Source organism: Heterodontus francisci, chromosome 9 (genome assembly GCF_036365525.1).
Source record: "Heterodontus francisci isolate sHetFra1 chromosome 9, sHetFra1.hap1, whole genome shotgun sequence".
Classification (NCBI taxonomy): domain Eukaryota; kingdom Metazoa; phylum Chordata; class Chondrichthyes; order Heterodontiformes; family Heterodontidae; genus Heterodontus; species Heterodontus francisci.
This window is the reverse complement of record NC_090379.1, coordinates 93,250,206-93,271,658: the sequence shown is the minus strand read 5'-3', so window position 1 is coordinate 93,271,658 and position 21,453 is coordinate 93,250,206. Positions and strand designations below refer to the sequence as shown.

Below are 21,453 nucleotides of genomic sequence, written 5' to 3'. Positions count from 1 at the left end.
TGATGTTGGATGCCACGGGCTCTGTTGCAACCGGCATCATGATGTTGAGAACCATCTCCTTTGTAGGGCTCAGGAGATGCAGGCATCCTTGTCCCCCACCGACTCTGCTCCCTTCTATTGTGTTCAACCTTGCCCTCCAAGAGAAAGGAAAAACATTTCAATGATTGTGTTGCACTATGTTTGGGTGATGTGCCTGTCTTAGCTTTTAGCTGGAGGTATGTGGAGACAGTGAGATGTGGGTGTGAGGCTGGCAGCATTGGTAGGTGGAGGCTGAGGTGGAGTTAGGCCTGAATCCTGAGTGCCAGGAAGTGCTGCTGGGTGGGTGATGGGGATTTGGTGCATTGAGCAGCGTGAAAAGCTGGGCAGGAAATTCCAAGCGAAGATGCATTCACTGGCCTTGATCATTAGACCTCTTGTGGCACTGCTGTCAGGTCCTCAGGTCCATACACCAAGAGTTGACCTCCTGTGGCTATCTGCTCCCACTCCCTTCTGCACTGCAGCTACTCATCCATGGCTGCTTAGAACGGGAGACCCCTCACGGAACTATGGTGTCTTTCCTCCTTAACACCTCCGCCAGTAATGCTTCCAGTGCTATATCTGTCACCATGGGATCCTCTCTCTGCCCTAGTGTTTCACTTTCCCTGTTTTAAATTCCAGCAACATTACAGTGCAGCTTCCCTTAAAGAGGGACAGCCTGCCTTTAAGAAGAGTTAGTTGGCTGTACCACACGCTATTAGCACAATGCTGATTGGGCCCCCTGCTGTGTGCAGAGGCAGCCAGCAGCGTGAAGAGGAAGCCAGCAGTGAGGCAGATCTTGGTCCCATGCTACAATCATGTTAATGAGATGGGAGAACCAAGCTTGTGTCCTGCCCATCCCCTGCGGAACTGGCACTGGTAGGTCATGAATCACGACCCCCACACCCATAAAATGGCAGATGAATTTTTAGCCCGAAATACTTTCCATTAAAAAATGGTATAATTGTGGTCATTTATAAGCTCCTGAGATCAATTGAGGACAACTATGGCTGCTTGTAAATTTCTGGCTCCAGTTCAGAACAAACCAGCATGACTACATAACCTAGGCTACAATTCAGTGTGGGACTGAGGGAGTGCTGCATGGTTAGGGATGCTGTATTTCCAATGAGTAGTTAAACCAAAGCCACATCTTTAAAGATGAACACTAAAGATTGTGTAGAATATTCAAAGAAGAGCAATGGGCTCTCCTGGTATCTGAATCCACATTTTTCTTTCAATTAATGTTAACAAAAGCAGCTTCAACCAAGCAATGTATGCGGTGTGAAAATTAATTGCTGCATTTGCCTACCTAACAGTTCCTGTACATCCTAAGTAACTCATCATGTGTGAAGCAGGTGATATGTTTCAATCTTGGTGTCTGGCTTTCTCTCTTTTTTTTAAGATGTATTTGTAATAAAATGATTTCTGGGGTGTGAAGAGCCTGTGCTGAATGCAAGACTTGAAATCAAGATCAAGTGCAATCCTGAGGCAAAGTGGGGCATAAGGTGAGGGATAATTGAACTACGATGCACTGATGTAATTCAGCAGTGGTAATGCAGTGGCGGCAGGAGGTTGTAATTACAGCAACAAGATTACATAATGAGTTTCCATTTTAAATGGGAGCATAGGAATTTATAATGGAGAAAGTTGCCAGGAAGTACATGCAGCTGTAGGATTTCAATATATTACCAGTCAATCTCCTCCCATTGGTGTGGCATATGAGGAGATCAGGCCAAGTGTAGCCTTCAAATGAAGCAGCAATAGAGAGTGAGAGAGAACTGGATACGCAGACATAATTCAGTCCCGATTTTAGTCCTGCATTCTGTCCTCTTATATTGTTTATAGTTCAATAGCAAAACATACAAGAAGTTGAAAATCACAGGAGGTTCTGTTCAGTACAGAGTGAGCAGCTGGAAGATGTAAAATTTAGGGGCTACTAGACTGCTGAGAGCATGAAAGAACTTGCATTTCTATAGTGCCTTTCGACCACAGAATGTCCCAAAGTGCTTTACAACCAACGTAAAGCAGTCCGTGCAGACCTCGAAAACCTTCCAGGCTTGGGCTGATAAGTGGCAAGTAACATTCCCACCACTCAAGTGCCAGGCAATGACCATCTCAAACAAGAGAGAATCTAACCATCTCCCCTTGATGTTCAATAGCATTACCATTGATGTATCCCCCACTAACATCCTGGGGGTCGCCACTGACCAGAAACTGAACTGGACTAACCATATAAATACTGTGGCTACAAGAGCAGAAGCTGGGAATTCCGCGGTGAGTACCTCACCTCCTGACTCCCCAATGCCTGTCCACCATCTACAAGGCACAAGTCAGGAGTGTGATGGAATACTCTCCACTTGCCTGGATGGGTGCAACTCCAACAACACTCAAGAAGCTCAACACCATCCAGGACAAAGCAGCCTGCTTGACTGGCACCCCATCAACCACCTTCAACATTCACTCACTCCACTACCGATGCACAGGGGCAGCAGTATGTACCTTCTACAAGATGCACTACAGCAACTCACCAAGGCTTCGTCGACAGCACCTTCCAAACCCGTGGCCTCTACCACCTAGAAGGGTAAGGGCGGCAGATGCATGGGAACACCACCACCTGCGAGTTCCCCTCCAAGCCGCACACCATCCTGACTTGGAACTATATCGCTGTTCCTTCACTGTTACTGCGTCAACATCCTGGAACCCACTTCCTAACAGCACTGTGGGTGTACTCACACCCCAAGGACTGTAGCGGTTCAAGAAGGCAGCTCACCACTACTTTCCCAAGGGCAATTAGGGATGGGCAATAAATGCTGGCCTAGCCAGCGACGTTCAGATCCCATTAACGAATTTTTTAAAAGTCACTGTTGCAACGGAGGAAACACAGCAGCCAAATTGCACACAGCAAGCTCCCACAAACATGAATGTGATAATCACCAGATAATATGTTTTTAATGACAATGGTTGAAGGATAAATACTGACCTGGAACAGGAGAACTCCCCTGCTCCTCTTCAAAATAATGCCACGGGAACTTTCATATCTATCTGAGAGGGCAGACAGGGACTGAACTTAACATCTCACCAGAAAGACAGCACCTCCAACAGTGCAGCACTCCCTCAGTACTGTACTGAAGTGTCAGCTTAACTTTGGTACTCAAGTCTCTGAAACAGGACCTGCACCCATAACCTTCTGATTCAGAGGTAAGAATACTAGCTACTGAGCCACTGTTGGATATAATAATGATACTGTTTTTATAGATCAATTTGTTCTCGTGTTACTATCTATATTAACTCTAATGACTGCAACCAAAATCAATGTATAAAAATCCATGGAATATTAGTTTTCCACCACAGAAATCTTGCAAAACAATGAGCTACATCCCTGACATGGAATAATGAATGGAAGGGCTAACGTCTCAGCATGCAACCCAACAATAAATTGTGACGCAGAGCGGCCATCAGCAGGAATGTTAGAAGTATTCCGCTAAATGATCTGCAGACAGCCCTGAGGTGAAGCAGCCCTGGTAACACCTGAGATACACTGAATTAGCTTCCCCTTGCCTCAATTGTGGGGGAGATTTCCGACCTGCTACCAAATCACAACCTCAGAAATCTTGCATTTCAAAGCCATGCTTTCTCACAATGAAAAGAGGAATTTCATTCCCATTTAACATGTTGCACTTTTTTAGGCACACAGATTATCCAGTCATTGTCTCATTTCTGCTTGTGGGGTCTTGCTGTGCACTAACTGCTGCTGTGTTCCCTGCTGTAACAGTGGTTCCACTTCAAAAGTACTTCATCGGCCATAAAGTGCTTTGGGATGTCCTCAGGTTGTGAAAGGCGCTATAGAAATGCAAGTCTGTCTTTCTTGCAGATTTTTTTTAGGAGCAATTTAACAAAATGTCTCAGCGATCTGCAAGCGGTGGAGCTAATCGAGGTTCTGCATCAGCTGCTGCAGGGATGCCTGTAGGTAACGTGTATCACAGGGAAGGCAGTGCTATAAGAGGCACGGTACGGTGTCCTCTTCCATTTCTGGTACCTCCTGCCAAACATGCTACACTGCTGTCCTGTGGGGAAGGTGCCCAAGAGTTCTCAACTAGGCAACCCTCCTCGCAATCATCCCAGGCAGGAGCACCTCCACTTTATCAGCCATCAAGCAGTGGGTTTAGATGCTGTGACAATCCATCATGTGCCTATACTTAACACTGAATTTTCTCAGCAGCTCTGAGGGCTGCTGGGCTGCACATGTTTCCACTTGCCCCTATGGCAAGTTACCCCGCCAGTGATGGCTCAACGTGGGCAGGGAGCTCACACTAGATGATGACTCTGGGAATCATGGGACATTGAATCTGCTGGAGATAAGTCAGCGTGACATCCTTTTGCAGTTTTCTGTAGCTATGTAACTAATCAGCCCCATTTTAAGGCAGTAAAGAGTTAAACACTTCCAAACCCTTCAGACAATTTCAGCACAATTATTGATACAATTCCTCAAGGGTTGAGTGAGTGGCTTTCGTTTCTCAGCATTATCTGCTAATGAAAAGGTCCTCTACCGCATTTCAAAAGGCCCTCTGCTTAGTCAGCTTCCAAACCCAACAGAAGATGCTTTATTCTCATTTGCAATTTTAACCTTTTTTTTTAAATCTGTAAAAGCTGATCATCTGCAACGTTGGATCTCATGTTATAAAATATTCCAACAACTGATGAGTATCTGTTGGCTCTAACTATGATAAAGCTAACCTTTGGCACGGGATTAAGATGTGATCTTATTTATACTGACAAATCCCCCCCTTCTGAATTCGGCTAATATTCTGCGATGTAATCTGAGGCAGCGTGATTTGGTTGCTTTGGGAATTTGACCAGAAACTCTGGTCTTTTTAAAACAGGCTGTCTCTTCCTTGCCTGACTGACCATGGGATGTTTGTTTTAAATTAATTAGCAGCATCAGTTCGACAAATTCCTTTCAGTGCTGTAAACGCTGAGATTAGGACAAACTAACTCATTTTTATAGCAGTTCACTGCCAGGTTATCTGCCCAGCAATTAAGCCGCAATTAGTTTTTCCTTTCTATCCAAGCTGTTTAAAGGACCCCATAAAATGGCCTCCAGTTGATGTAATTGCAACTGCCAGGTTTGCCAACAGTTTGTGAAGGCTGTTTTATAACCGACGGTGTTCCTCTGTAAATAAACCCATTGTCTTCACAATGCACTTTCAGATACGTTAATTTAAGCAAGTGCTATGTGTTATAAATGACACACCATTTCTATAGTTCTGCTTGATTTGATAAAGCCCATCCCCTTTGCCTCCAAATAAAATGAGGTGGTATGCCACTCTGAAGTTTATCATTTAACATTCAGCATTTGAATTTTGGAGACTTGAGATGCCGTTGGGCCCCAGATGTAGCAAAACAAAACAAAAATCCAGATTTAGCCTCAACATGACTGAATATAAAAAGAGGCCATCATTTTGACTGAATACCAGTTACGACAAAGGGCAACTTGACTCTGAAGAACCTCCCAAAGGCTGTGGATTCAAAGAGGAGTGACGTTCACCTTATGGGGGCCCAGTGCAATGGTTTGGTTTGGGGCCCATACATTGATACAGTTGAGTTTGTTAAACAGATCATTGAGACCAGGTAGTGAACGTTGTCAGGCTACTCAGTCATGCAAAGGCTTCAAAGCTCAATCAATCTTGTCCTCATACACTCTCACTTTCCAACTGGGATTCCTAAATAGTAATCAGGAACCCATTCTGATTCGTCCCTTTCTAGTGCACAGATGTTAGAAAAAATTGTAGTTGTCTTGCTGCAAAATTGGAAAATTACCTCTCTTTTCCAGTCTTAATCAGCTTAAATAATACAAGGCTAACTTTCGGAACAAAAGAAAGAGAGGCTGAGAATAATGAGTAATAAAGAAAGAGAAAGAAAGCAGTTATCGAGTAATCTCCTAAACCCTTCCCCTTCTGTATTCTAAAAATCCAATGTTTGTTCAATGAGACTTTGATTTTGGTTAACAATCATGGATTATTTTCAGTTCATTAAGTCCTGAGGCTCAGCTCTCTAAAATCATCGGCACGACCCTCTTTGTGAGTTTGAGCTTGGATTTCATAACCTGTTAATACTGGACGACGTAATTCCATCATTGCTCAAGTTTTCCATCCCATAGCCAGTAATTGCTACACAAATACATTAAAGGTGACAACTGCAGTTTTGTCATACTGATATATTTACACATCACTGGATAGCACGACGTAATGTTTGTTTAACAGTAATACAAGGCTGGGCCTATTGCATTGGCATATTCCCTCTCCCACGGGTTATGGGAGACACTGACAAGGCCAACATTTATTGCCCATCCCTAATTGCTCTTGAGAAGGTGGTGGCATATTTTAATGTATTCACTTAACTGAGCATCTACAGTTCAAATGTATTTTAGGTTCAATTCTGTTCCTCAGATTTTAGGTCTGAACATTGATAGATTACCAATGATATACTAAATAAGGTGACTATTACCTACTAGAAATCTGTAGACTGCAAGATATCACTTCCTGGTCAGGTGGACAGAAAAGTAGCAATAGAATTCAATCTGGAGAAGTGTGAGGTAATGTATTTGGGGAGAGCAAACAAGGTAAGGGAATACACAATAAATGGCAGGACTTTTTTTATTTGTTTTATGGGACATGGACGTCGCTGGCAAGGCTAGCATTTATTGCCCATCCCTAAGTGCCTTCGACAAAGTGGTGGTGAGCTGCCTTCTTGAACCGCTGCAGGCCATCTGGTGCAGGTACACCCACAGCGCTGTTAGGGAGGGAGTTCCAGGATTTTAACCCAGCGACAGTAAAGGAATAGTGATATATTTCCAAGTCAGGATGGTGTGTGGCTTGGATAGGAACTTGCAGAAGGTGGTGTTCCCATGCGTCTGCTGCCCTTGTTCTTCTAGGTGGAAGAGGTTGCAGGTTTGGAAGGTGCTGTCGAAGGACTTGATGAGTTGCTGCAGTGTATCTTGTCTATGATAAACACTGCTGCCAGCGTGTGTCGGTGGTGGAGGGAATGAAAGTTGAAAGTGGTGGATGGGGTGCCAATCAAGGATGCTGAGAAGCGTATAGGAACCGGGGATCTTGGAGTACATGTCCACAGATCCCTGAAGGTTGCAGGATAGGTTGATGAGGTGGTCAACAAGGCATAAGGGATACTTTCCTTTATTGGCTGAGGCACAGAATATAAGAGCAGCAAGGTTATGCTAGAACCATATAAAATACTAGTCAGGCCACAGCTACAGTACTGTATACAGTTCTCACCATATTACAGGAAGGACATGATTGCACTAGAGAGGGTGAGGATGTTGGCTGGAATGGAGAATTTTATCTATGAAGAAAAATTGCATAGACCGGGGTTGGTTTTGTTGGGACTAGATTATAAGCACATAAAAATATGAAAGTCCTTTCTTGAGTAATAATACCTTTTTTAAAGAGAAAGTGTACCTGGTAATTCTGGTTTCTAATTAGTGATCCTAATCAGTAATGTGTTCTAAGGGTGCGCAGGCTAGCACTCTAATATTGAAGGAGATCTCTGTGTAATTTGTTTCAACTAAGAAGCCTGGATGAAGGCCAAAAAAACCAAAGTGTTGGACATATCTCAGGCTGCCATGAGTAGAAGAGATGGTGAGTTGAATCAAGGAAGTAATGACAACCTAGGTTACAAAAGCTTGTAGCTTTCAGGAGATGGAAAGGCCAGGAGAATCAAAGCCACAGTTTTGAGGTCTTGGGAATGAATGCGTGTGAGTTGGGGTCAGTGTGATGAGTGATGATTTGAACAGAGTGAGTTGAGGATGGAAGGTAGTGGCGAAGCTAGCTTTGGCCCACCGCACTGGGGGGGGGGGGGGGGGGGCGTCAGTCTCAAGATGTGGCTGACTTGGCAGGGAGGGGACCGACTAGGAGCTAGAGAAGGCCAAGCCAGGAACCACACAGATGTGTAGGCCAAACACAGAGGCCAAAGATGGGTGTCGGAGGCTCATGGGGGCGAAATGGAGGCAGTTCTTCAAAATTTGCTGACCTCAAAATGATGACCGGTCGGATGGCAGGGTGCGGATCAATGCATTGTTTTAACCCCTACTGGCTCTGTACCAATGGAGGGGGAAGGGAAGCATGCAGGATGGAGTATTTACAGTTTAGAAGGAAGATGAGAGGCAAGTAGAGAGCAGAAAAACCTTGCACTGTGATTACATTCAGAGGAACTTTCTCCATTTTTTTTAAACCTCAATACTTGCCAAGAACTAGTACAAAAAATAAGATGCTTTCATTTAATAATGTTTCAAAATTGTGTTTGGAATGAAGCATGATCTCTCCTGGGTGCCATGTAACTCAGTATTTCTTAGACCTGTAGCCTCATGTTCATGCTACTCTGGTTCTAATCACTCCAAATCTCTAAGCCCTGTGCAAATACCTGGCTCCATCCCCGTAAACACATATTCATCATTAGCTGAGTCTATCAGAGATCTGTCTGCTGCTTATTTTGGAACATAGTATTTTGAATGGTTTTTAATGTTCCAAATATCATAGAATTTTTTTTATGCTACTGAAACTCTCCAAAAAAAAAATCAGTCTCTCTTCTGCCAAAGGGCCATGAGACTGGTTACTGCAGTGAAATAGGAGACAATCCTTTCACCCCCCCCCCCCCCCACGACTTTGGATCAGATCCAACCTAGACTGATGCCACAAAGTCTTCTCTCCCTACTGACTCTCAGGGTACTGCATGAAGTGACTGTAGCCAGTTACAACCAAATTCCCAATGGGGATGAAAGCATAGCAGAAAACTATCTATAAATCAGCATTAAATTGCCAGTTTCCATCCAAGAGGTCACATGGGTGTGTTGCTATTACTAACACATACTGAACTTGCACTTTAGAAACGGTTCTAAGTATCCCAACAAGTTCCTGTTATTACCACTGTTACTGCTAGTTGAAGGAGTAACAATAACAGTGGAGTCACTTTATCGCAGCACTACCAAAGTTAACACAATGTTTGACTGCGGCATCTGCAGGGTTCAAAGAGATGTACAAAGACATAGGTTTTGCTGGTGACTCTGGAGATAACACTATCCCACAGACAATATAAACACTGGTGCCTCAGGCCACCATTTGTATTTTGATCAGAACTCAGCAGTGCTGCACTCGCTGGCCTGTAGCTGTGTTCCCAAACAACTGGGAGGAGAACTGTGAATAGCTAAACAACTGTGTTACTGAAGTAATGGCATGGACAAATAGCTTCTGTTTTTTGCTCTGATTCCTCTTGAATCCACCCACAATGTAAACATAGTGGGGGTGATTTTCGATGGCATCTTCAATCGCTAAGGAGCCTCTGTGGTGGCCAAGATGGGGTCTTGAGCTTAAACTTCAGCATGAGACACCATCTGGGTATAGGAGTTCAAGTTGGCCCTAGGATTGCCCACCTGGAGGCTCATTTAAGGGGCTGACTGCAACTTAAATTGCCTGCTAGTGCTCATTAAGGAGGCTTCGCGACATTTTGGTAGATTGCACTTGAACTAATGCTCTCTCCTAACAGTGACCAACTGATTGGGAGTAAACTAGTCATTACAGAGGATTTCTAGTGCTAGTTAAAGATATATCAGCTCTTGCTGTTCATTTACTGCTGGAGGTTTGAAGAGGATTTTTGAAACATGTCAGGAGACTTTCTGGGACACTCTGGCAAGACTTCAACACACTATCAACATTTATTCTGCAAATTCTCTGAGGATTTCACCTAAAAAATGTGTGAGTGCTCTCTCACTCTCCTGTAATGTGCATCTTATAAGAGTCACCAGGGGAAAGGGAGTGCGTGGTCATTGGCAACTTGCCTGGGGTCCCCCTTGATCTGCAGGAGGAATGGGAGAAGGATATGAGGCCAGGCAGAGCAGCATCAGCTGCTGCAGGAGAGAGGGGGCCTCCCTCCGCCCATCACCCTTGCAGGTACAGGACATCCCTCCTCTTCTGAATCTGCTCCACCAGGACCTCCAGTGCCACATCCGAGAACCTGTACACCCTCTCCCTCAGTTCCTGAGCCAAGCTGAAACCTACTGCTGTGTGTCAGCCAGTGCACCCCACATCTTCAATGGAATTGGGTGAGTGGACCACACGTATACAGTTCCAGGAAAATTGCTTCGAAATCCGCAGGTGTCTCTGTTTTAGCTCCTCCAGGCATATTCAAATTATGCTAATCAGTAATTAGGACCAGAATTGTGTGCTAAAACCAGACTCCTAAACAGGTGTGTCTTATTAGCCTAATTAGCATCTGATTTCACCCTTTCACCAAAATAACCTACAGGGGCCTCCACTTTATCTGAAAACCCTGCCACCCAAATAACATTATAGAGCCACTCAATGAAGGGGCGGGGATGGTGGGGTCCTACAATATGAATGCAGATGTAAAATCACAATTGTGGGGTGACCTTAAGAGGTGGACCCCCTTAGGAAGCTGTAAGTGAAGGTCACCAGAGGAAGTGATGTCGCATCACATCTCACCAGTTAGTTGTGGGTGGAGCCCAACAGAGTGAGACCTGTGTAGGTGTACTCATGCAGTAACTGTTTGTATATTTATGTTCTAGTTAAGTTATGATAAAATCCATATTTTTTTGCTATTTCTTGTAGTCCTCTAAATCCTACAATAATTCACATACCAAAGGGACAAGTGATATTACAACAATCACATAACTAAAACTCAGATATGGCAACAACAGCATCTTACTTCAATATTGTGTTATTTTCTTCCAGGCGACATCCAAGATGCAGGATTTGCAACAATATATCTGAGACATTATTCAATCACTTTATTGTGCAGTTTCTGGTTCAATAAAAGACTCTAAGGTAAAGGTACTGAACTTATATAATGCCTTGGCATGTCAAAATGCCTTCAAGTACTTTCACATAATGATTTTCTTTTGGGATAGAATTAATGATTTTATGGTGCAATGTCTGTTGTCTTGGTGCAGGACTGTTGCTATGGTACCAAAATGTTCTTTGCAGCAACCTGAAAAGCTTCTCCAAAGTTATTCCTCAACACCAAGTCACTGGCCTGTCTACACAACATTAGCAGACATGAACATCCCGTTCCATACCCTGGGATTTAAAACACTGAAATTTATAGGCCAGGGCTTTGCAGCCTCAGTGGTTTGGGTGCCTGAAAATTGAACATTCTGAATTCAAAGGGTTTTTGTGCTTTCCAATAAAGTTTTCTCTTTATATGCAGCTTCAATCCACCTGAAAGATGTGAGCAGCCTCCTTGGATTACAGGCTTTGACCCCTTTTGCATCAAACCCCACTTAAGCACAAACTGTTCCTGGTGCAGATTCATTTGCAGTTGGTGCAATATATAGACATTATTGTCAGGTTTAACTAAGTGGTAGCACGCTCACCTCAGCTAGAAGGTTGTGGATTCAAGTCCCACTCCAGAGAGCTGACCACATAATTTAAACTGACACTCCAGTGCAGTGCTGACAGACTGCTGCACTGCCAGAGATGCCCTCTTACAGGTGAGAAATAAAATCCAGGCCATGGCTGCCTTCTCAAACGGACGTTAAAGATCCCTGGCACTTTTCAAAGAAGAGCAGGGAAGTTTGTACCAGTGGCCTGACAAATATTTATCCCTGAACCAATGTCACTAAAACAGATTTTCTGGTCATTATCTCATTCCTGTTTGTGGGATCTTGCTGTGCGCAAATTGGCAACCTGTTCCATTTATAATGCATCATATCTTCATATAGATCCATCACATAAAAGCCACCCAACCTGTGATGATAAATTTTATTCCCTATCCAAGGAACATCATTAAAATGATGTAACTGAAAGATTTACAGCCTGCAAACTCTGGTGATCTTTCATTCATTCAGCAAAGGTGACTTGATAGGAATTTACACAGGCATAATTCATCCACGGTTCTTTAGCGAGGATTAGGAATTTTATGAACAGGAGTATGCTGCACAATCCCTTGAGCTGCTCCACTATTCTATTAGATCATGGCTGATCTTTACCTCAATTCCATTTACCTGCTTTTTGCTCCATATTCCTTGATACCCTTATCTACAAAAATCTGCCTACTTCAATCTTGAAAGCTTCAATTGTCCCAGCATCCACAACCTTTTGGGGGAGACAGTTCCAGATTTCTACTGCCATTTGTGCAGTAAAAGTGCTTCCTGATTTTTCTCCTGAACGACCTAACTCTCATTTTAAGACCACGACCCCTTGTTCTGGATTCCCCCATCCTGGATTTACCCTACTGAATCCGTTTAGCATTTTAAACACCCCGATCAAGTCACCACTCAAACGTCTGTACCCAAGGCTATACAATGTAGCCTATCTTCATAATTTAACCCACTAAGCCCCAGAATCATTCTAGTGAATCTGCACTGTACTGTCTGCAAGTCCAGTATACCCTTCCTGAGGCAAAGTGCCCAGAACTGAATGCAGTTCTTCAGGTGGGCTCTGACCAAGTCTCTGTCCAATTGAAGCAACAGAATACAAAGGTTGCTACCTTCTGTCAAACCCCCAAACCAGACAGAGGTCATTAATACACACCAGACTGGTGTCCTGTGAGCTCGTAACAGTAATGCTTAAAAATCGCAACTTTTGTGTCCAGCTTGCTTCTTAGGAATTTGGGTCTAGCCCACCCAAACAGGACTGTCTGATCTGAAGCAGAACAAATGATTTCCTTAGTTAAAGCAGCAAAGGAAGGCCACATAGTTTAAACAAGTCAGCATAGAAGGTTCTGATCAGAAGAAGAAGCTTCACAGGATAGAAACTTAATGAAGAGAGCAGCAACTTCAAAACAAGTGAAACAACAAGTTCCTCCGTTTTCATTCTCCTTTAACGTCCTGGGATAACATTGCTTCTTTATGTGACTTTTAGAACGTGCAAATTTTAAATTGCAAATTTCTGCAAAATCATTTACTTCAGCATTTACTACTTTTGCAAACCAGTGACATCTCACGGCAAAATATAATTCTGCACCACCTTTCCTCGACACAGCCAGAGATGTACCTGACCAATATTTGAAGCACTAACATAGAATTTACAGCACAGGAACAGGCCATTCAGTCCAACTGGTCTAAGTTGGTGTATGTGCTCCATGCAAGCTTCCTGCCATCTTACTTCATCTCACCCCATCAATACAAAGAGATTCCACTGTCAACAAATATAATGATGCCAGAAATATGTCAAGACATTGTGTACATGAAAAGTTCCATATGTATTCAAAAAAAACATTGTCCAGTGTTTCTCTGGATGGGATACAAATACAAGCCAACTTCATTTGACAGTAACTCTGGCAACAACAAAAAAATCTTCTTGCTGCCACCTTCAGTTTACAAGTTGAAAAAGTGACAATAATCTCTCAGTTTCTTTACTTGATTGTCACTGACAGCAGGCCCAGCTGTGACACTAATTGGCAATCTCATTCAGACAGCTTACAGAACGGCTGATCCTGGTATCAATTAGTCAGGGGTGGTCTTGGATTGGGAAGTAGAGGAACCTTCACGACGATGTGTATCTGATCTCTACTCAATCCAAAGTGTTTGATCTCCATAACAGTGAGTTTGCCCTCAGCATGGACTCGGCACACCTGAACCATTTCCTGGTCCAAACGTGCTAAGAGGAGAAAATGCTCGGAACACTCCAAAGGTCAAGCAGCATCTGTGGGGAATCCTGATTCTGTTGAAAGGTCTTAGACCTGAAACGTTTCTCTCTCCACAGATGCTGCCTGACCTGCTGTGTATTTTCAGCACTTTCTGTTTTTATTTCAGATTTCCAGCCGCCAAAGTTTTATTGTGTTGAGAACAATGTGTTCCTCTGTAAGCAAGTTCTTTCCTTTGCTTCACTGTACAGCCCATGTTGGCTTGTTAGAACTTGCTGAGTGCGATGCCTAACAGATTTTTCTGTATACTTTTGAGAAGAGTGTCATTTACCTAGAATCCTCATGCTGGAGCCATTCTGTTTGGAGTCTTTACTAACCAACTGCTTTATCCAAAGGGTCGGTGCTGTAATTTCTGAAACAGAAAAGATAAAAGAACATCTTTCACTTATAAAACTGCATTATTGTTCCTTAAATTCAGCTAATAATTTAATCGTTTAAACAACCTACTCTCAGTACTTTAGAAACTGATTTAATTGATCTTTTAATCATTGTAAAACCTCGCATACCAGTAGGAGATCAAACGGTCTGGTGTTTGCCTGCAGATTCATTTTCAATACGCTTGTCAATATGATGGCTGCCCAGGGTGATGAAGCCAATTGCTGTGACTTTGCTGAGCTCCAATAAATCAGCACATACCAGGTAGCCAATCGTGGGACCCTCTGGATGCTCAGTACTACACTGGGTGGAGCATGGAGAACTGAATGTGTGAAGAACTAGATTCCCAATGTAATAAAAACAAGAAATGCTGGAAACACTCAGCAGGTCTGGCAGCATCTGTGGAGAAGGAAGCAGAGTTAACGTTTCAGGTCAGTGACCCTTCTTCAGAACTGGCCAGTTCTGAAGAAGGGTCACTGACTTGAAACGTTAACTCTGCTTCTCTCTCCACAGATGCTGCCAGACCTGCTGAGTGTTTCCAGCATTTCCTGTTTTTATTTCAGATTTCCAGCATCCGCAGTGTGTAAACTTTGATCATCTCATCGTCTTTAACAAAACGGATCCTCAGCACATAAAGAAAGTGATTTATTTAATGTCACCCAAAGCTAGTCTTTGTGTCGATGAACAATTTTAGACAATTGTTTACCTCCTTCCGTCACTCAACTCAAACTCTGAGGCAAGGATCATGAGCTTCCACTAATAAAAGATGGGGAACTGATACCATGGGTTTCCATTTCAGTTAAATACCTAGTAATTCCTATGGCACTGTGACTCTACAATGCCGCTCCAAATTTCTCCTGCTTTATATTAGAGACTAAGGGAGTATCTCAACAGTCAGTGACTTTATAATATAGAGACTGAGGGAGTATCTCAACTGTCATTGATATATTACAGAGAGTGAGGGGGTATCTCAACAGTCAGACTTCAGGAATATAGAAAAATGCAAAAAAAGTTAATGTTTCTAATGTTGAGCTTCCTTTCTGACCATCCACTAGTGATAAAGTGGATGTGAGGTTGGCTATCCAAAGCTCTATTCCAGGTCAGCTGAGTGGATGAGTCCAACAACATGTCCTACTGGATAGTAATGGCTGAGGTAGTAGCTGTGAAATTATCACTAGTCCTAGTCCACTTGACCTGTTGCCTCTCAATCTTCTCCAGCCACCTTTACTTTGTAATGATTGTCTGCATTGACTGCTTCAGCTGGGTGACAACTTAATCGGGCAAACAAGAGACTGAGCATCCTCAAGAAAATTTGGGCACAACTTCTAACCGTGACCAATCTAAGTGTGCTGCCAAGACTGGATCTGCCCAGTGATGAATGGAGGCAGCAAAAGGAGCTAAATTATTAGAGTGAAACTTCCATTTTATAAGGAAGATGAGTAGGTTGAGACTGGAACTGTGCAACTCTTTGATTTTAGCTCAGGAGCTTAACATGTGCAAGTGTCAGAGGGGATGCAAAGGGAAGGAAGTATTTTTTAAATCCAAAACAGTGAGAGGGTGCATCATTGTGTACAGTAAATTAATATGTGAGACACAAATGTTTCTGGGGTTACATAAATTATACTTATTGTTACATAACTGTACTTAATATTTGTGGGAAAAGATAAGAAAAATTGACTTTTTAAAAAATAGATTTTGTTTTTTCCCCCAGAGTAAAATGGTTGTGGATAGAAAGGAGTTTTTATCGTCATCTCTCTCCTTCTGTCCTTCTCCACTGTGACTTGTAAAAGCTTGACACAGATCTCCGAGTTTACTTGCCACGTTGTCTCTCTGTGTGACATTTTGATGATGTGCAGACCTTGATTAATCACAGCCTTAATTTTTCAGTCAAAAGCAGCACACTTAAATCAATGTCCAGGTATCTGACAGTACACACTTAGGTTCACATCGCTAAGCTGTGAGAGCATGGCCTCCCCAGATACCTCCGCAATTTTCCCATGGAAAGAAAAAGTAAATTATTCAGAGGGAATTTGAAACAAAAACACTTATTGGGAGAGCAAACAGAAGCTGCGTCTGAGAAACAAAGCTACTCCTACACAGCCCTGTGCATCCCTGTATCGTGGGTGGATGTTCAGGCATCCAATACCAGCTCTCAGGGCCAAAAATAGTGCTTGATTTCAGAAATATTCAGTGCTTTATTTTCCCTTGCTGCTTTCTCCCCTCCCCCTCTGATGGCACTGACTCTCAGGGTACAATACCACAGGCCACACAGTCCTCCAGTATCTCTTCTCCAATTGGCTGTGCTTCAATCAGTGTCAGTAGGCTGCTCAAACATGAAGGCCTCATTCCTCACTCAATGTTCACACATTGCCACACCACAAACTTGCACAACACACACACACATACACCAAACATGCACAATATGTACACATACACAGACCAGAAACATGCACAACACAAGCCACGCAGGTGCCCAACACATAGACACATGCACCACACACATGTCATGGAGTCATATACAGCACAGAAGGAGGCCATTCGGCCCATCAAGTCCATGCTGGCTCTCCACGGAGCTATACAGTCAGTCCCATTCCCCCTGCTTGATCCCCGGAGTCCTGCAAGTCTATTTCCTTCAAGTGCCCATCCAATTTCCTTTTGAAGTTATTGATTATCTTCCCTTCCACCACCCTTGTGGGTAGCGAGTTCCAGCTGCGTAAAAAGTTCTTCCTCATATTCCCCCTGCATCTCTTGCCCAAAACTTTTGATCTGTGTTCCCTAGTCATTGTATCATTAGTTAATGGGAACAGTTTTTCCTTGTCTAACTTACCTAAGCCTGTCATAATTGTGTACACTTCTATAAAATCTCCCCTCACTCTCCTTTGTTTTAAGGAGAACAACTCCAGTTTTTCCAACATAACCTTGTAACTTAAATCCTCCTTCCCTGGAAGCATTTGGGTAAATCTCCTCTGCACCCTCTCAAGGAACCTCACATCCTTCCTAAAGTGTGGTGACCAGAACTGGATGCAATACTCCAGTTGGGGCCTAACCAGAGCTTTATAAATGTTCAGCATAATTTCCCTGCTTTGATACTCAGTGCCTCTGTTTATAAAGCCCAAGATCCCATATGCTTTACTAACCACTCTCTAAATATGTCCTGCCACCTTCAAAGATCGATGCACATGCACCCTCAGGTCCCTCTGTTCCTGCACACTCTTTAGAACATATATACTTAAGTATATATTGCCTCTCCCTATTCCTCCTGCCAAAATGTATCACCTCACACTTGTCTGTATTAAATTCCATCTGCCACATCTCTGCCCATTCTGCTAGCCTATCTATGTCCTGTTGCAGAAAGTTTGTATCATGCTCACGGTTTGCCACTTCTCCAAGTTTGGTGTCATTGTAAAATTGAGATTCTATTCTGTATTCCAAGATCCAAGTCATTTATATATCGCAAAAATAGCAGTGGTCCCAGCACTGACTCTTGGGGAACACCACTGTCTACCATCCTTCAGTCTGAAAAACAACCATTTACTACAACTCGCTGTTTTCTTTCCTTGAGCCAATTTTTTTATCCAATTGAATGCTGATCCTCCTATTCCATGCTCCTCAGTTTTTCTAACCAGCCTTTTATGTGGTACCTTATCAAACACTTTCTTAAAATCAATATAAACAACATCAGCCAAATTCCCTTCATCAATCTTCTCTGTTACTTCAACAAAAACATTCAATTTGATTCGTCAAGCATGATCTGGCTTTAAAAAAAATCCATGCTGGCCATCTAAATTAACTTGAACCTCTCCAAGTGTCTGCAGATATTTTCCCTGATTATTGTTTCTAAAACCTTACCTACCACTGATGTTAAGCTAACTGGCCTGTAGTTGCTCGGACTGTCTTTATATCCTTTGTTGAATAAGGCTGTCACATTTGTCACTCTCCAATTCTCTGGCTCCTCCCCAGTATCTAGGGAAGATTGGAAGATTATGACATGCCCTTCCACTATCTCCATACTCACTCCCTTTAGCAGCTTGGATGCAGGCCATCCAGACCAGGTAACCTATCTACTCTAAGCATAGCCAGCCTTTTTAGTGCCTCCCCACGTTCAATTATTCCCCTATCCATTACCTCTACTCTCTACCAATATTTTGTCAGATTTCACTTCCTTAGTGAACACTGATACAAAGTACTCATTAAGTCTATTAGCCTTGCCCTGTGCCTTTTAAGCATATATTACCCTCTTTGTCCCTAATAGGCCCCACTCCACCTCTTACTACCCGCTTACTATTTACAAGCCGGTACAGGATTTTTGGGTTCCCTTTTATATTGACTGCCATTCTATTCTCAAATTCTCACGCAGACTACATATGTACCACACACAAACCACACTTGCATCATACACAAACACCACACGCACATGACATGCAGGCGCCACACACATATCACACCCACATGCACGACACACGTGCAAACACACACTTTCCAGCCAGGGTCACTGGAGACCAATCAGGAACAGGGAACGTTGGGTTGAATTTTTCCTCATTCTAACCGAGTGATGCCGAGATCAATCACAGCAATTCAACTGCTGCCGTGGCAGAGATCACGAACCCCGGGAACTCCTGGTTTATGTGTACTTGTGTCATTGTTAATGCTTTTAACCTCAAGATCAGTACTATTTTATACTTCAGTGCATCTGGAAACTGTAATCTGTGCAAGAACAATATTTTTTAATTATAAAGTAATCTTTAAAAAAAATCATTAAATACAGGGTGACTAGATGTACTTGCAAGCAGGCACAATATTCAGTAGCAAAAGCCCTATTCCAGCCATATAACTCAAAAAGAAAAACTTGCATTTTTATAGCATCTTTCACAACCACTGGACATCTCAAAGTGCTTTACAGCCAATGAAAAGTGTAGTCACTGTTGTAATGTAGGAAACACAGCAACCAATTTGCACACAGCAAACTCCCACAAACAGCAGTGCAATACTGGCCAGATAATCTGTTTTTTGTGATGTTGATTGAGGGATAAATATTGTCCAGGACACTGGGGAGAATTCCCCTGCTGCTCTTCAAAATAGTGCCATGGGATCATTTATATCCACCCAAGCAGGCAGATGGAGCCTTAGTTTAACATCTCAGCTGAAAGATGGCACCTTTGAGTGCAGAGCTCCCTCAGTATTGCACTGGAATGACTGCCTTGATTTTTATACTCAAGCTCTGGAATGAGACTTGAACCCAGACCCTTGTAACTCAGAGACAAGAGTGCTACTAACTGAGCCACAGCTAACACTTAACAAGGATGCTATTCTGCTGCTTCAGGAATGAGGTTTTTATTTAAACTATTCAACTGATTTTTATTTACTATGGCAGAACTCAACTATATATAAATGAATTTTGGAATCAGAGGTTTACAGCACAGAAGGAGGCCATTCAGCCCATCATGTCTGTACCGGCTCTTTGCCAAAGCAATTCAAAAATTCTGCCCTGCTCGATCCCATTGCCCTGTTTTCACTTAAAAGTTGCAATTGTCTCTACCTCAGCCACTCTTTGTGGCAAAACATCCCACGCTCCCTATAACCTGCACAGACACATTGTCCTAACTTCTTCCCCTCACTCCCTTAGTGACAATTTGGAACTGATAAGCCCTGAAACATGTAAAATAGCCAAATAGGGCAAATCAGTTATGAAAAAGGTACCTACTCTGAGTCACACACACCCTTTCCCTCCCTAGGTGCTCAGAGTCTCTTCGAGATGGCATGGCTTGTTTTAGGAAAGTTGTTCTGTGTGCGGCCTGTTGACGCTAAAACATGCTGTTATGTCTGGCATATACAATTCATCTGTAGAAACAGTAACAATTCTGGGTGGTCCCTTACAGCTTTCCTGAGCAGTATGCAAATATTACACTGCACCAAAGCAATAGCCCAAGGTGAGCGTGGGGCCATTGTTGTACTGCTCATTCTGTCCAGAGGTCCATACATGTAGGTATCAGATAAAACCCGGAAACAAGCTTGACTGTGATGCCTTTTGCAGTCAACTAGACTACCAATATCAACCTCACAGCTTACACCTGAATGATAGTCAGTTGAGTCCTGCCTGCCTGTGGAGCTGTGCTCTCCCAGCATGGACTCAATGCTGTTTTTTGTTTAAACAGGTAAGACTGACAGAACTGGCCCTGGCAATGTGTGAGCTGAATTCAAATGCACAATTAAAATAAGATTGCCCAAAGTCTCTCTGATTAATAACGATCTCTAATGAGGTTAATTCAGTTGACCTCTAAAATCAGATGCCCAAATCATGCCTGCAGAACTCACAGCTGACCAAAACAATTCCTTCCACCCACCCCCACTCCTTCATCCCGTCACCCCCCCCACCACCACCAACGCCCCAACACACAGAAAAACCAAGACATAAAACCCTGAAGAGATACTAAGAATGAAGGATGATACTCTTCAGGGACTGCATGAGCTGTAGAGTGCTTAATATGAGGGTAAGCCGGCGAAATAATTCAAGTGAATCTAACAGTGTTTGACAGCAATCTTTGGATGACTGCTGAATTTCACCAAAGCCCCCTAGCCAACCCTGACTTTGTGGATGCCACAGATTCCAAGGTACGGCTCTAACTATAATTCTTTTTGGTTGCTAAATTGTGCTACAGGGAACCAGCAGTGAGTCTTCCCATTGAATTGGAAGTTTTATCCAGCACTAAACAGAACCCCAATCATATACACATGCCACAAGAAGATTTTGACTTCAGTAAAGTTATTATTATGCCTTCTTGGCCTACATTTAAAAACCGCAGCTGTTTTTTTTGTTCCTACCAACAGACTTTTGATTTGCACAGACCTCCCCTGAGCTGACCGCAAGCCAGCGTATATAATGGAGAAATGCTGAGAGATCACACCAATTCATGAAGTGAATACCCAATTGTTTGTTTAGTCAATGGTGAAATGAAATCTTGATGCTAAGTTCTCAGTCTCAAGGTTTAATTTCACCATTGACTAAACAAACAACGTGAAAGTTGAACAGCAATTCCTGATGCTCCACTATTGCCAGCATTGTGGAGTACCACGGGTCAGCAGTGGCATCGTTTGGTTGACCATTGATCCTGAACTCAACATGCAAACCACATCACCAGTAGTTACAGTAGAATTACAAAGTTCACTTTCTACTGTCGTGAGTTATGGATTTGGCTGAAACATTGGAAAATGAAATGGGCAAACAGTAGTGTTAATGCCAGGCCAAGAGAGAGGGGGAAATGGTCTTAGCAATTTATGCATATATGATATAAATGAGCTGCTTTCATTTAATTTTACTTCCCTCCACTTTATCCCCCGTCTCCTCTGCACCATTCTGAAGACAAGTACTTTATATGGCGTATATTTATCAATCAC

The 21,453-nt window shown here is 43.0% G+C and overlaps 1 protein-coding gene across 4 annotated transcripts in view; it reads right to left on the bottom strand.

The window, feature by feature from the left end:
• smoc1 (SPARC related modular calcium binding 1) overlaps positions 1–21,453 on the bottom strand; it is a 245,804-nt gene that overhangs the window by 159,942 nt on the left and 64,409 nt on the right. For all 4 annotated transcript variants that reach the window (XM_068038371.1, XM_068038372.1, XM_068038373.1 and 1 more), the window contains exon 7: positions 13,958–14,038. In XM_068038371.1, the coding sequence (XP_067894472.1) occupies positions 13,958–14,038 (81 nt within the window). The remainder of the gene's footprint in view (positions 1–13,957; positions 14,039–21,453) is intronic.